At 33.8% G+C, this 15,253-nt stretch overlaps 1 protein-coding gene across 1 annotated transcript; it reads right to left on the bottom strand.

Moving 5' to 3' along the window:
• Positions 1-3,780: 3,780 nt before the first annotated feature.
• LOC138322213 (histidine N-alpha-methyltransferase-like) lies at positions 3,781-9,648 on the bottom strand. Its single transcript, XM_069266259.1, has 4 exons — positions 9,478-9,648; positions 7,156-7,294; positions 6,817-6,919; positions 3,781-3,889 (listed from the first exon to the last, which is right to left on the bottom strand). Exons 1-4 carry the CDS (start codon positions 9,646-9,648, stop codon positions 3,781-3,783), a joined length of 522 nt encoding a protein of 173 aa, XP_069122360.1.
• Between the last annotated feature and the right edge of the window lie 5,605 nt (positions 9,649-15,253).

Genomic DNA, 15,253 nt, shown 5'->3' with positions numbered 1-15,253 from the left:
TCGTTTGAATTAAAAAAAACCGGACACAACGACGGACGAAGCATGATGACTATAGGTCATCCTGCATGCAATGAAATCAAAGACTGAATTTAATTTAAGTCATGGTATTTCATTTACGCTAAACTTGCTGTTAGTACGAGTTCATCATTCTACGTTTACAACTTTTACATTGGACAAAGCAAAAACGATTAAATAGTTGAAGCATACCTGTGTTTGTATCTGTTTTGGTAATACATGAGTAATTGCTATTCATATCACAAAAGCAAAGTTAATAGTACAACGTGTTTTCGAAAATAAATTGCGATATTGCCAAGACAAAATTGTGAGAAAAAAAATTGTTCAGTTTCTATTACTAGGTCAAGAATTTTTAGAAATTCATCAATCATTCCAGTATAAAATTAATAGAATACCGTGGCTGACTAGTGCCATTTTGTTCTTTCGCCTTTTGGAAACTTAACAATCCTTCCATACCATTTGAACACATTTGGTAGCGCTTTATCCAAGGATGTTATAGGCACAATACTTACAATAAGCCGTTTAAATAGTTTAGCCTATTTAACTCCTGTAACCATCTATGACAGTCAAGGTCATTCATTCGAACAAAATTCGTAGCCCTTCATTCTATCATGCGACATGCTCAATATCAGATATGTATGCTTCTTATACATTCCAGATGTTGTTTACAAGATTTAGCCTATTTGACCCATATGACCTTGAATGGCTGTCAGTGTCATTCAATTGAAAAATCTTGGTAGCCCTTCATCTCAGCATGCTACAGTCATCATATGAGGCCTTCAGATGCTTTGGTTATTCCCTAGATGTCGTTTAAATATTTTATCCTATTTAACCGCTATGAATTTGAAAGGCGGTCAACGTCATTCACTTGAACAAGCTTGCTAATCTTTCAACCGAGCATGCTGTATGCACAATGTCAGGACTCCAAAGTTCATTATTCTAGCATGATACTGGCAAATTATTCGTACCCTAATATTAGTAAAAATCGTTGGAATTAAATGTTTATGCACGGCGGACGACGACGGACGGAACATGATGACTATAGGTCGTCCCGATCCCTAAACGTATAAAGGTGTGTAACATGTGAAAGAATCAATATTAAAATCAGAATTTGTAAGAATAGAAATGTTTATCTTTGCAAATTTCTAGACATATCGATTATAAAGCGGGATTGTTTTTGTCAGTCATCAGTTTGTACCTTTGAAACTCCGATGTAAATTTTCAGTATAATCACAATATTTTTCTGAAATTTCCTATAATTTGTACTGCATAGCGCTTTTTATAAATGAGGTCAATACTTCGCAGTTTTGTAACCTTAATATATTCGCGGAGGACAAATTTCACAGTTCACTTATACTTTGATTAATTAACGTCCTATTAACAGTCAAGGTCATGATAGGACGGCATCCCATGTACGCGGAGTGTAGCCTGTATGAAGTGCGAGGTGCGTGTTTTGGGAGACTGCGGTATGTTTGTGTTGTGACTTGTATAGTGGAACTGTTGTCCTTTTATAGTGCTATATCACTGCCGGCATATCATCTTATCATTAAGATCGGTTTATATTTACTCAAGTTTGTTTGTTTGTTTGATTATTTTAATGTCCTATTAACAGAATTGTATGCAGTGTGAATTGTATGCAGTGTGTAGTGTGTGTGAAGCGCGAGGTACGTGTTTTGGGAGACTACAGTATGTTCGTGTTGTGTCTTCTTGTATAGTGGAACCTTTTTATAGTGCTATATCACTGAAGCATGCCGCTGAAGAAACCAAGCAACATACCCAACCCAGTCACATTTCCTAATCCCTGTATGCTGAGCGCTAAGCAGGACTTTTCATGACAATAACATTACTGATCTAAGGTACATCGAATGTCTGAACATTTCGCTGGTGTATAAAATTTACTCTTCTTTGTGAACACCCTCTTATACTGAAGATAAACGACCGGCGAAAAACCGCTATATAGTATACATTATATATCTCACCATGAACATCACCGTACGCTCTCTGAATATCCTCCCGGTGTTGTGTAATGTCAATACTGAAGACCAAACAGCAGCGTTCTGTAAATGTACGTACAAAAATACACTTAACACCAAACAACTTAGCAAAATCGTCGTAAAATGTTATACTTAAACATGAATAGTATATTCATATGTCAGGTAAATGTGTTACGAAATATAAAATGAGGTTGTCTTGATATTTTGTTAAGGATTAACCAAGACACATTGATATTTTGTTAAGGATTAACCAAGACACATTTAAAACAGCAGCACAGTATGGCGTGTTTGTGGGTGATATCATGTACCATGTGTTTTCTGGTAAAGGGCTTTGATTATGTGATTTTTTTATTGATTTGCACGATAGTCGTGTTGATTCCATTTTCTTGAACTGTTAACTTTCCTCGACCCGGCATGTAACATCTCAATAAATTAAGATAAACAAGAAATGATGTTAAGTTTTTCAAGTTGAATACTTTGTGTGATACATGTCGACTACTGTCGGCTATCTATACATTGCAGGTCAATGAATAAAGCGAATTAATACAAAACTAAGTCAATTTTGTCTAGGCGAGTCGATTTGTCGCTGCGTAACATCAGGTTAATGTGAAATATACTTTGGCATAGTTTTAAGAAATCCCTTGTCTGGACATTTAGCATATTCTTTTTATTATAAAGTAGAGTTTGGTTTATTAGTTATGAGGAAAGCCGGAGTACGCGGAGAAAAACCACCGATCAGCGGTCAGTACCTTGCAACTGTTCCACATGGGATTCGAACCCGCATCCCAGAGTTGGAAGGTATGCTGGAATATGTCGGGACATCTTAACTACTAGGTCAATGCGGCATGTGGTCGTTAGAACTGTACAGAGTTGTGCCTATATTGCACCATAAAAGGGGACTTAGTTTAAGAATTTGCCGTTTCTTCCTTATTGTCTTTCTTCATTCTTATGTCTACCTTGACATCACCTTACGTTTAGTTTTCAGTTGAGTGCTTGCCTGAACGACTTATTAATAAAGTGACCGGATGGGGCATGATTCTTCAGTGGCTTGCTTCAGTGAGGTGGCACTATGAAAAGGGCAAGAGCTACTCTATTACAAGAAGATACAAAAAGAATATACCAGTCTCCCAAAACATACATTTATCCACACACCGCAACATATTGCAAACATGGGATGCCTTCCTTAAATGAAGACAGAGCTTAAATGATATTCATCATTTGAATAATAATTGGTGTTTAATCGTGTATATATGTATGTCTAATTAACACAAAAAATAATATAAAATAATTTATTTCGCCATTGGTGCATGCGCAATTAGTACTTCATTCCATATAGGATATAGTGAAACGGAAATTTTCCGGGATGCAATTAATTATTTTTCATATTTTTAACTTAAAGTAAAATTAGCAGCTCAAATTTTTCAATGGTGGTAATGGTGTAAAGTAAGTAACTTTTGCAACTGAAGAAAAATACTAAATCGTCTGCTCCTGTTTTTGATGGCGAAAAAATACCATTTGTCAGCGGTGGAGCATCTTTAAATAACCAAGCTGTAAATAGGATGCAAATGTTATATACCAACCCATGTTGACAGAAATACACACTATAGCACATAATTATTATGATACATTTTACAAATTACACAACAATACCTACGAGTCCGAACGAATAATACCAATGTCATGATTCTTATTCACCTTTGATCAATTTGGTCCAAAGACGTGATTTATCAGCATGCTAAATATCACATATACAATCTTAAGGGAAATGCAACTAACCTGTCATCGCCGATCTGAGCAATTGCAGTTTACGTATTTGGTCACCAGGTTCAAGATTCTGGATACTTCCAAACCAAAGTATAACTTTAGATTGATAACATTTACTGGAAGAGAAAAATAATTTGATATAAAAACATAAACTTTGCGTTGTTAGCATAATTATCTATTATGGCCTGGTTGAGAGGGCACTATTGCCTTATAGTATTGTTGAGGGATCAGGAGACAATACTATGAGGCAATAGTGCCCTCTCAACCAGGCCATAATGGGTTTAGTACATCACCCGGACATAAGACCGTTTTTCATGTCAACGTAATAGAAGCACGTCAAGCGATACCTCGCAAAGCTATCTTCATTTCCCCACCACGTTGTTACATTAAAAGTAAAAATATTAATCGTCGCAGAAATCTCGGATTCTATAAAAACGGGTTCGGCTTCATGAAGATAAAAAGAAGATAAATATAGAACATGAATGAACTGTCTTCTGTAGAAAAGCTGAAGAAAATGCTTCCATCCCCGCAAAGAACAGCATGTCCGCCATCTTGACGTCTTGGTCGAAGCGCAACGTTATAATGACGTCATGTAATGGTGACGTCACAATACATTTACGTTGAATTTCCCGCCACTTCAACAGTGCCCGCTTGCCCGGGCACTATTGTAAATAATACCCATGTGTGTAGCCAATCAGAATCCGGTATTCTGTCATGTGATGTACTAACAGTTAGTATAAATCATTAATAAGTATGTAAAATTTCAAAGTAAATTTAAAAAGAAAATAATATTATGATTTTCCCTCTCTCTTTCCTGGCTGTTAATTGGAAATTAATTAATTAAACAGACAAACATATCCCTCTTTATTTAACCATAGCTCACTATTTAGGAATTTGTCAGATCACTCCATTGAGCGATGCTTATTAAATAATATGTATTTTTGTGTTTCCTCTGTCCTATGTCCCACCTTTTCTTTCTTTTTGAAACCCAGCGTCCTTCCCTGGCTTTCTACTTCTGGGTTAGATGAGGCTTATTCATTTCTAGTTCTCTGCCCTGCAGGTAGGGCTTTAGAATTGTACATGCTGTCCAAATTGCATGATGGTTAAAGACGACTAAATCAAAGATATTATCTTTTCTCTTCTTACTATCCGACTTTGTTTTTCAGTGATTATAAAAAGGGCAATAGTTCCACTATACAGGATAGTCCAGTAAAGATAGGGTGTTACCCCAAAATAATTGGAACATATTTTTTTCTTTGTTTTTCATACAGATCTGACTTTGTTTTATACAAGAAAAAAGTCGCCACAAATAAAAATTTGGGAAAGTGTTTTTCTCGACCCACAAAAAATCAGCAAAATAAGGATATTTGCATAATTTGCCAATTTTGAAGCCAAATATAAACTTACATGGTTATCATTAGATACTAGAAAATAACTGTATGGCAAGAACGTTATAAGGACAGCACATTTGCCAAAAACGTTGAAATCAACACAGGGAAAAAGTATGACAACATGAAAATTGCATAATTATGTCCTTGTAACAGCCAAATATACAATTTACTGGATTGTTAAGATAAAAAATTGTTATTATCAACAATACAATTGATACTCATTTTGGTGGAATCTTTTTAAATAAAACTTGTTGATTACAGGCTTTAAAAGTAAAACATTTTACTTTCACTACCTGAGATAACGTGGTTGCTCAAAGTTGGTCTTTTGGCCTTTTCCAACGATATTTTGAAGTCCAAATTACATATTATGTCTTTTTCATTCAAAAATTATTCAGTAAGTACCGTTTCAAGTGTTTAGATAGTTATCAATTCAGATTATATGTAGGCTATACTCACCTAAAAGAGACAACTATGATCAAAATAACAAGTACAAAATATACAAAAAAGGATATAACATATTTGAAAGCATTTGCTTTTTTTTTATTTTCCGAAATATTAACTACCAAAATGGGTGTTTTGTCAAAAATTTAGGAAAAAAAGGCTTCAAATTGGCATGATCAGTCAACTTGACAGGTTAATATTTAGTTGGTTTTTTTTTCTAGCTAATGTATTATCGATCATGCATTATATATCAAAGAAAAAAATGTCAACTACAATACCCTTTCAATTATTTCAATTATTGTAATATACCCTGGGGACAGAGGGGTGCAAAAATTTAGATGAAATTCGGCTTTAAATCCTACTCCAAGATAAAAAAATTCAATGAAACGGTATAAGGGGGTTTTTATGCCCGAACAACCTGCAGCTAATTTTGGTATTCAAAATGTTTTGAGCAGGTTTTCATCCAACGAAAATTGGTCTATAAGGGTATTGAACAACATGCTTTCGATTGGTACAGGAACTGACCCAACTTATGGTATCATTTCAACTTTTTCGTTAAAACAATTACTATCCAAGTACTAACCTGTTCTAGGTTTCATTCTCTGTCATCCCAAGTGAATTTTGGGGTCTTGATGGCTACATATTTTCGTAAAAAATTTGGTACCAAGATTGGCCGCCTGGGTATTTTTTCTCTGATAATGAAAATTAGTATAAAGGGGTATTAAGGATGCAAGTATATAAAAAATTTTTTTTTATTTGTAAACACAGATCATTGAATATAAAAGTTTACAGCAGATGTTCATATTGCAACTACTTGAATTGTTGCAAAAGGGAGGGGATCAATAGGTGTACCATTACATATGTGATGGCTTTAAATTCTACTTATATTTTCAAGCCATTTTTTTGTAATATTATTATGTAATATTATTTTACATCATCGGTTTTGAGTATAAAAAAGAGAAGGGACATCTTTCCGAACTTCGGGGGTCTGAACTTTTGGCGACAACCATATTGGATGAAGGGCTACCAAGTCATGGTACCTAAATACTAAGAGCTTCACCCTACCTACTTTGTTGTTTTGTGCCATGAGTTCAGGGAAGGCGGACATCACATTTAATTTAAACCCTAAGTAAAACACAGATAAATAAATAATTATTATTATTGCGTACGAACGTGATAAATATTTTGCGAAAGGTTCTAATCTTGTTTACCTGATTTCTGCAATGCCAGCTTCGTAGTCAGCTCCAATTGGATTAATGACAAGTTTCGTGCCATATTCGTCAGCAAGCTGCTTGCAAACATCCAATAAAAATTCTGAAACAAATCAAGGAATAAGGACAATATGGTACAGAAACAAAATAAACTACATGTAGTTTTACTCTATCGCAAAATTGGGCATTTTGATTAAATACTTTGGAATGTATAGATTCTTTTTACTTAGCTTATCCGTCATCTGACTGTAATAATACAGACGGAAATTCGTTAGATGAGAAACTAGATATAACGTTGATCCTATTGAACACATAAGCTATATTTTCATATCCACATACCATGAGAAATATCAACAGGATAAAAACTCAGGTTTTTGTGTCTTTTTAGAATTTCATCGATAAATAAACGTGCTTTGTGGCAGTTTCCGCTTCCCAGGTCGACAAGAATGGTGTTCTCTGTATCAACTGGAATAATATTCTGTAAAATGAGGAAGCTTATTAAACTAATAATTCTATTGCAAAGATTAAAATCATAATCATCAGTTTTTACACAAATTAATAATAGTTCGTTTAGAAATTTTGCAAAAGTTTCTGATAATTTCATTAAACATCGTGCTAACATATGTTCAAAAACATAAACTGTCATAAACATGAACAATGTATTGCTTTATATCGCCTTGGATGTTAATGGTGCTTTCTTATTATATTTTTATGTGAGCATATGACTTTTTGATATGCCAAAAATTTCCCCTATGTGACAAAGGTCTAAACCTTCAATACCATGAAAATAAAAACGTTTATATAAAGGATGCTATTGTCTCGCTTTTAAATCAATAATGACTATTTGATTCCATCACATCTTTGAAAAATCAGTGAAACGTGAAAGTTTAGTCATCTTGACCTCTATTGGCCCTGTCTGACAGGCTCCCGAGGGTCAGCCAGGTTCAATTTTTATGCAATTTTAGGCTTATTATTGAAACCAATTTTGACTCATTTTTGTTGATGTAATGCTCCTAAACGTGTTCTTCCCTATATAAATAATAAAATATTTGACCCCCTCCACCTCAGGGCCATGAAATTAAAAATTTTTGTTAAGGGACTTAGGGCATCTCAATATAGAAAGATTTTTTGATTCCAATAAATCTGTGAATTCATATGACGATTTTTGAAAAAAAAGTCAGTTTTACCCCTTTTGGCTCCGCCCATCTGGTCTCTAAGGGTCAGCCAGAACCAATTTGGATATGATTATAAATTGTTATTTCAGGATAATAATTCTAACTTAGAACGGCTCTGTAAGAGGGATTGGCATCCATCAAGCAAAACCGGAAACTGTACTTCATGTCAAGTACATGAACAGAGTAAATGAATCGTTGTTGACAGGTGTACAATACGGTACATGTACCTGATATACTAATCTGGTTACATATGTGATTGCGAAAGATGAAAGTGCTAAAAATAATCATAAAAATATGAATGTAGCTCTAACCAATTTAAGCGGCGAAAACGTTTTTAAAGATAATTACCTTACCGAAATGATTTTTAGGTCACCTGACCATAGGTCATGCTGACCTATTGCGATAGTCTCTTGTCTGTCGTAATTATTAAACATTTCCTTGTGAACGCAATAACTTGAGTAAATATATACCGAGCTTGATGAAACTTTTCATGTAGACTAATATTGAAAATATTTCGGACGAGTGCGAACATCAGCGTGATTTGACGGTAATTTACAGAGTTATTGCCCTTTGCACAAATAATTGTTATTGGACCTTGTGAACTTTAGTAAATATAAACCGAGTTTAATGAAACTTTGTATGTAGACTAACATTAGAAATATCGTGGACAAGTGCAAAAATCAGCATTTATGGAGTTATTGCCCTTTGCACTAATATTTTAGACATTGTGAACACGATAACTTGAGTAAATATGCACTCAGCTTCATGAAGCTTTGTATTTAAACTAAAATTTCAATGGTCTCAAACAAGGTAGAAAAACGGCCTGATTAGATCGTAACTTACGGAGTTATTGTCATTTGCAATGATAATATTACACTGGTAACACAAAAACTTCAGTAAATATAAACCGAACTTAATGAAACTTAGTATGTAGACTAATATTGGAAACATCTCGCATGACTTCGATAATCAGCTTGATTTGATAATTATTTATTGAGTCATTGCCCTTTGCACGAATGATTATTACTGGACCTTGTGAACGCGATGACTCGAGTAAATATAGAATGGGCTTAATGAAATTTTGTATGTAGATTTACATTGGAAAGGTCTCAGACGAGTTTGAAAGTCAGCCTGATTAGATCATAATTATTTGAGTTATTGCCCTTTGCAATAATAATTATTGAACCTTTTTAACATGTTTATGTGAGTTAATATGCACCAAGCTTATGGAAACTTTGAATGTAAACCTATTAGTTCTATATTCCTATTTCGTGAACAAAAGACATTTGTTTCAGATGGCTAGTAAATGACCGTTAAAGCCCATGGGCCTCTTGTTGAATTTTTTAAATATAACTGAAACGATTTTGATTATTTTGTTTTAGGTTTCTGTTAATACTGTACTGATAATCACTTCCTGTATTATCTTATATCAGGTACTCTTTAAAGTATGCTATTGGTAGAGTTACTCATAAAGTTTGTTTCTCACCTGGAGATGTGTCTTCATAACAGATAGCTCACATCTATGGAAGTAGTAGTTCTCGTTTTCGTGTAGACATAAGTCATTTAGTCTAGATCCTTCATTGTCGTAACGATACCATCCAGGTAGATACTTAGGTGTAGACGTCAAACCGGTAACGAGTACTTTCTTCATATCCATGCTTTTGTACATTGGAAAAAAATGTCACACTCACATCATATGGTCTTTATATAAATTAACACATTAATTTAAATGGAGAATATAAGATAAAAGAAGGCAGCTAAACAAAATTAATGTCATCGTAATATGATATATATGAAAAGTGTACATAGACTCAAAGAAATACATGGATCCAAATATACATGATAAGCCTGGTTTCCGCTTCAACTGTGAAATGCACATGCTCTAATTTGGTTGCAAAACAATATTTAAGGGAGCGTCAACTTCATTTTGCCTGCTTTTAAAATATGTGAACATGTATTCTATATAAAGAAATATGTATCAGCTTTTACTGTATTCTGTAACTCTATTGCATATTGTCCTTTTACATTTTGCAAATAGATTTGAGCAGAAAAGATTTCGCGACAAAAATAACACGTATTGCTCGCTAAATTACAATAATGAGATCCAAAATGAGACAATAACTCCAATTTTGAATCATCTAAGAAAGAAAGACCATGTTACCTGAATTCTAGTTGAAGTTCAATCATTTCACTGACGGGTAATTTATAAACTTTTGTAGTTTACAACAACTTAAAGTGTCACTATTTTCTTTACAAAAGTCTGAATGTATAATTGGTAACGTTGAGCCGTAATTGCTGTTGAAAAATTTTCAGCACGCGGCGATCCTATATGTGAGATAATGAACGACGTAGTGTTTTTTCATTTTGATCGCAAGAATTATGCTTGGTTTACAAAGATCTTATGGAAGATATTTATATCCCCTTCAAAATAAAAATTAAAAACAAAGGAAAAATTTAAAAAAAATGTCCTCAATTTCAACAGTCATATTTAATACACTGTTTTAATTCCAATTGCAGATGGATAAATATGAAAATATTATTACTTGTTTTTGATTGTTTTTATAATACCCTTTTTTAGAAAAAAACACATATTGCAATCTGGTTATGGAGACAATGAGAAAAATTATATTTGTTTTACTGTACCTTGTAATTGACGGTTCACCAGCTGTAAATTGCCTAGCGATCGGTTAATGTATGATAGTCCTAAACTATTCATTATATTAGTTGATACCTCAGAATGCTGTTTTTATATATAAATAGGTTTGAGGTGGAAAAAAAACTTTAACCCAACCTCTGAGGTCTTTCTCAATTCAAAACGTATCTCTGAAAACACAATAACTTAAAACATCATTTTACTAAATTGGTTCGTGAACAAAGCCAAAGTGCTTGTGATGTATGACAATTATATTTGAAATTCGCGAAAACAGCCGTCATGTGTTATTAATCAACATCAAAGTCAACTCTATCATACTCCAACGAAAACCGGTTTTAGTCGTTCAGAGCTCTAATAACCGTCGCAGCTGAGGCAATTCACTGACGCAATGAAACAATTTAAGATATGTTTTTCATTATATCTGATTTAGACGTTGTATGTCATTTGTTGTTTGGCAAATACTGAAAGCTTGAATAACGCTTTAAATGAAAAATCCTAAATTTCGCGGTTTCATAATTTTGAGATTTTGTGGTTCACCGATTTTGATATATTCACAAGGATTTATAAGTCCTTGGATAATTCTAACGCTAACACGCATTATGAAGATTGTCTGCAAAGCTCTGGCATCTATACAGACCATAGATGCCATAGGAAGATAATTTAATGCTTAAATAAAATGAAAGGCATTTTGTGTTTTTTAAAGCCTGCCTTTTCAAGTAAAGTCCAATTATACCAATCAATGACATGATTATTTACAGCTTTTGTAGACTGATAACCATAGTCCTCTCATAAAAAATGAAGTTCTGATCAATGCCTACTTGAAAGAGTAAATCAATGTATAACAAAAATACATCATATTATCCACCACGCTTTTATTCACATTGGTTGCAAGAGAATAAATGCATTTTTACTAAACACTGACAATGAGATAAAAGATAATATAAATAAACAATTTTTGGATCTAGGCCACTTAAATTATGGTAAGTTCAAAGAAATCTTTTGTGATTATCTTTCAAAATTGTTTGTCGTTTTTTAATCGGTTGTATTGATAAAGCAAGTTTGGCTAGATACACAGTGACTACTGAGGATTTAATATAGGTTGCTTGCCTGTTATGTTTTGTACATTTGTATATGTATCCATAATATAAATTACGCTTTTTATGTTGTTGTTATAGATGTTTCATTTTTATGTACCCATCAAACAACTTTTTGTATATGTCATGAATATGGTAATACATAGTGTATCATAATACACCACAATATACTCTCACAGTAGAAGTCTAGATGTGTTGTCACTTTTAATGTTGTTATAAGTGTCAGAGTAGATCTGTTCATGATGTTGAAACTTTTTTTCTACTTAATACATTGCATGATGATTTACAGTTACTAGAGATACATATATAATATTGTTAAATTATTTCGATAGGATGCTCTCGATTTCATAAACATGCATTAGCATGAGTCTTTTATGGTTTGTATGATATATATAAATGTATTTAACCTTACAATGACCTTGTAACAATACTCTTAATGTGCCCCACCCTTACTAATTGATATTTCTGTTGTTTACCACCCTTACTAATTGATATTTCTGTTGTTTAATATTGATTACCTCAGTTCCATTGATTGTCAAATCCCAGATAATACAAAAAAAATTAACTTTCACCAAAGCCTATTTGGAAATATGGTTGCACATTAATACAAACCTTTACACCGTCTGTTGAACTGTTCCTCGTGTTGTATTCAGCACAATTAACATTCTGTTAATCCTGAGGCAAAGTATCTGCTTCGTTTCATGAAAAAAAAAATAGAAAATAGTTATACATGTACTATGGACATTAAGAAAACGGTGTCTGAGACTAAACTTGGAGACATTTAAGCACTTATTTGTCCTTTTCAGTATCTTGGTTATGTATAACATATAGACCAATTTTTTGCCTATATTCATTCTTGAAAACCATTGCTTTTATATCATCATAAAATGTGACTGTAAGTATATAATAGATAATGTTTAAGAATAATCTTAATTTTGGTCTGGGAAATATGATATGTAATTTTTGAAAACAATATTGCCATTTCACAATGGTATATGCCGTTAATTAATAATGTTGTTGCTAGGTATGGTTACATATTTTCATAAAGCCATATGCTCCTATCTAATGACCTTGTGACTATGGTTACAAATTGTGTTCTTTGTGTACATGATCATGGTGACACTTCTCCTTGTGAACATGTTGATTGCTATGATGGGTAACACCTACCAGCTTGTCAATGAAACCCAGAAGGAATGGTTCAGACAGGTAGGTTTCTGTGTTCTTATATCAGTAATGCACTGGTAGATGTTAAATGGTATGGTAATCAAAAACAATAAGATGTTAAATTTTCACAATAGTGCATTTTCGCAGGTATTTTGGGACTGAAAACAATTGAAGTGTATGGGTTCAAGATTCATTTTCGATATATGCCCTGAACGTTTGCCATTATATATATAAAAGAATGAAATCTTCCATATCAGTTAAATTTATTGCATCCAAAAAGTGTCCAAATAACAAGAGTTTAACAGTATCTTCGGCACCTCCAGCAGTGGCATAAAGATATTACTCACAGTTGTTCTAAAAAGTCTGAGTTACTCTTTATTTTCATTGGGCAAAGATTCTGTTGGTGATAGAACAGAGTGTCACTACAGAGCAGAGGAAAATATTGCGACCTAAGTAGTCGCATCCGACCAAGAACGACAGAGCATTGGTCATACGCTGGCACCAGTCGGTAAGTAGTTTTATATCAAATTTTATTGGAATCCTACACGTTTTACATAATTATATTATCAGAAACTTAAACCCTCTTTCATAACTGCTTTAAAAAACTAAAACGGATAACGTTTGTTTATCCAAAAGAAATCATTTTTAGCTCACCTGGCCCGAAGGGCGGGTGAGCTTATGTCATGACGCGGCGTCCGTTGTCCGTCGCCCGTCCGTCCTGCCGTCAAAATTTCCTTTAAATCGCTACTTGTCATAGAGTTCTGGATGGATTGTAACCAAAGTTGGCAAGTAACACCCTTGGGGGACGGGGAACAGAACTTGTATAAATTTTGGCTCTGACCCCCGGGGGGCAGGAGGGACGGGGCACAATAGGGGATATAGAGGTAAATCCTATAAATCGCTACTTGTCCTAGACTTCTGCATGGATTGTAACCAAATTTGGCCAGAAACATCCTTGGGGGAAAGGAAATGGGGGGGGGGGGGGGGGGAGGGGGGGCGGGGCCCCCAGAAACATCCAACAGAATTCGTATAAATTTTGGCTTTGACCCCCTGGAGCAGAAAAAGTGGGGCCCAATAGGGGAATTAGAGGTAAATATTCAAATTCCTTCAGAAAAGAAACAATGAACTTGTATTCAGAACATTACTTGGCATTACAAACCAGGTGAGCGATACAGGCCCTGTGGGCCTCTTGTTTCCTAAGGGTTCGGTTCACTGTTTGATAGATGGTTGCATCCTTGTAGAATCCAGATGCAGTGTCATTTTAGAAACTGTAGAAAATGGAGAGGCATTTCCATAGGGATATATGCATGTACCTATTTGGTAGAATATGGTAGTTGTCCACAGTAAGCAGGTATTGACTTGTGTTATCTGGTGTCTACAGGAGAAAGAAAGAGAAGAGCTACAGAAACTGAGGGAAGCTCAGAAGATGAAGCAGAGGAAGAAGATTTTAGAGGAGAGAAACAGACGTATTCTGAAAAAGACACCTTCAAACAAAGCCTGCAGATGCCAAAGAAGGCAAAGTCAACATCTAATTTTATCTGTTTGCTGATGGAAATTTAGTTGGTTCATTCTCAAAATGAGTTGCGACTTCAGAGATGAAAAGAGATTTAGATGGTTAAAATTTTTGTTATCAGATACAAAATCCAAATATGCTAGATTGTGTGTTTTAGTATGTTTAGCATTGTGTATTATCATAGGCCAGATCGAATTATACGTTAACAGGTAGATTAATATTTATATTTAATGTAAGTTATTGTTCTTTTATTGTGCAGTATTTGATTAAGTCATGTGTACGGATTATGTGTAATTCATCATCTAGTAAGTCGAAAACCTGTTAATTCAAACAATATTTGCATGGATCTCACTTTTTTAAACGTTGTTAAATTTAAAGATATTTTTTCAGAAATGTAGTAAAATACTAGTGTACCACTAAAACGCTCTTAGTTCAGATACTGCCTGCATTAAAAACTAGATTGTTCATTAGGTTGTAATATTTGGAAAACTTTGAAAAAAGTTATTTACATGAATGTTAACGACAAATTAACTCACAGGATATGTGAAGTATGGTGTATTGTACCATAATCAGTTGGGTACTGCAGCTTGACATTATATGACATCTCAAGCATTTTCTGTACATTTAGTTACGTATAGTGATGTATTACAGTGTACATTGTTAACATTTTTTTTTTTCGTAGGAAACACTTTTAATGTGTTCATATTATTTGCATTTTAAGAATGCATAATAGTTGTACATTGTTTATTTAATAGTAATTACAATGTAACATTTAAATTTTGAAACTACTTCCTGATTAATAATGAACTGTGACAAACACAGTAGGTTAAGGCACTGT

The sequence above is a fragment of the Argopecten irradians genome, chromosome 4 (genome assembly GCF_041381155.1).
Source record: "Argopecten irradians isolate NY chromosome 4, Ai_NY, whole genome shotgun sequence".
NCBI classification, from domain to species: domain Eukaryota; kingdom Metazoa; phylum Mollusca; class Bivalvia; order Pectinida; family Pectinidae; genus Argopecten; species Argopecten irradians.
The sequence above is the reverse complement of the archived record's forward strand: the minus strand, read 5'-3'. Positions and strand labels throughout refer to the sequence as shown.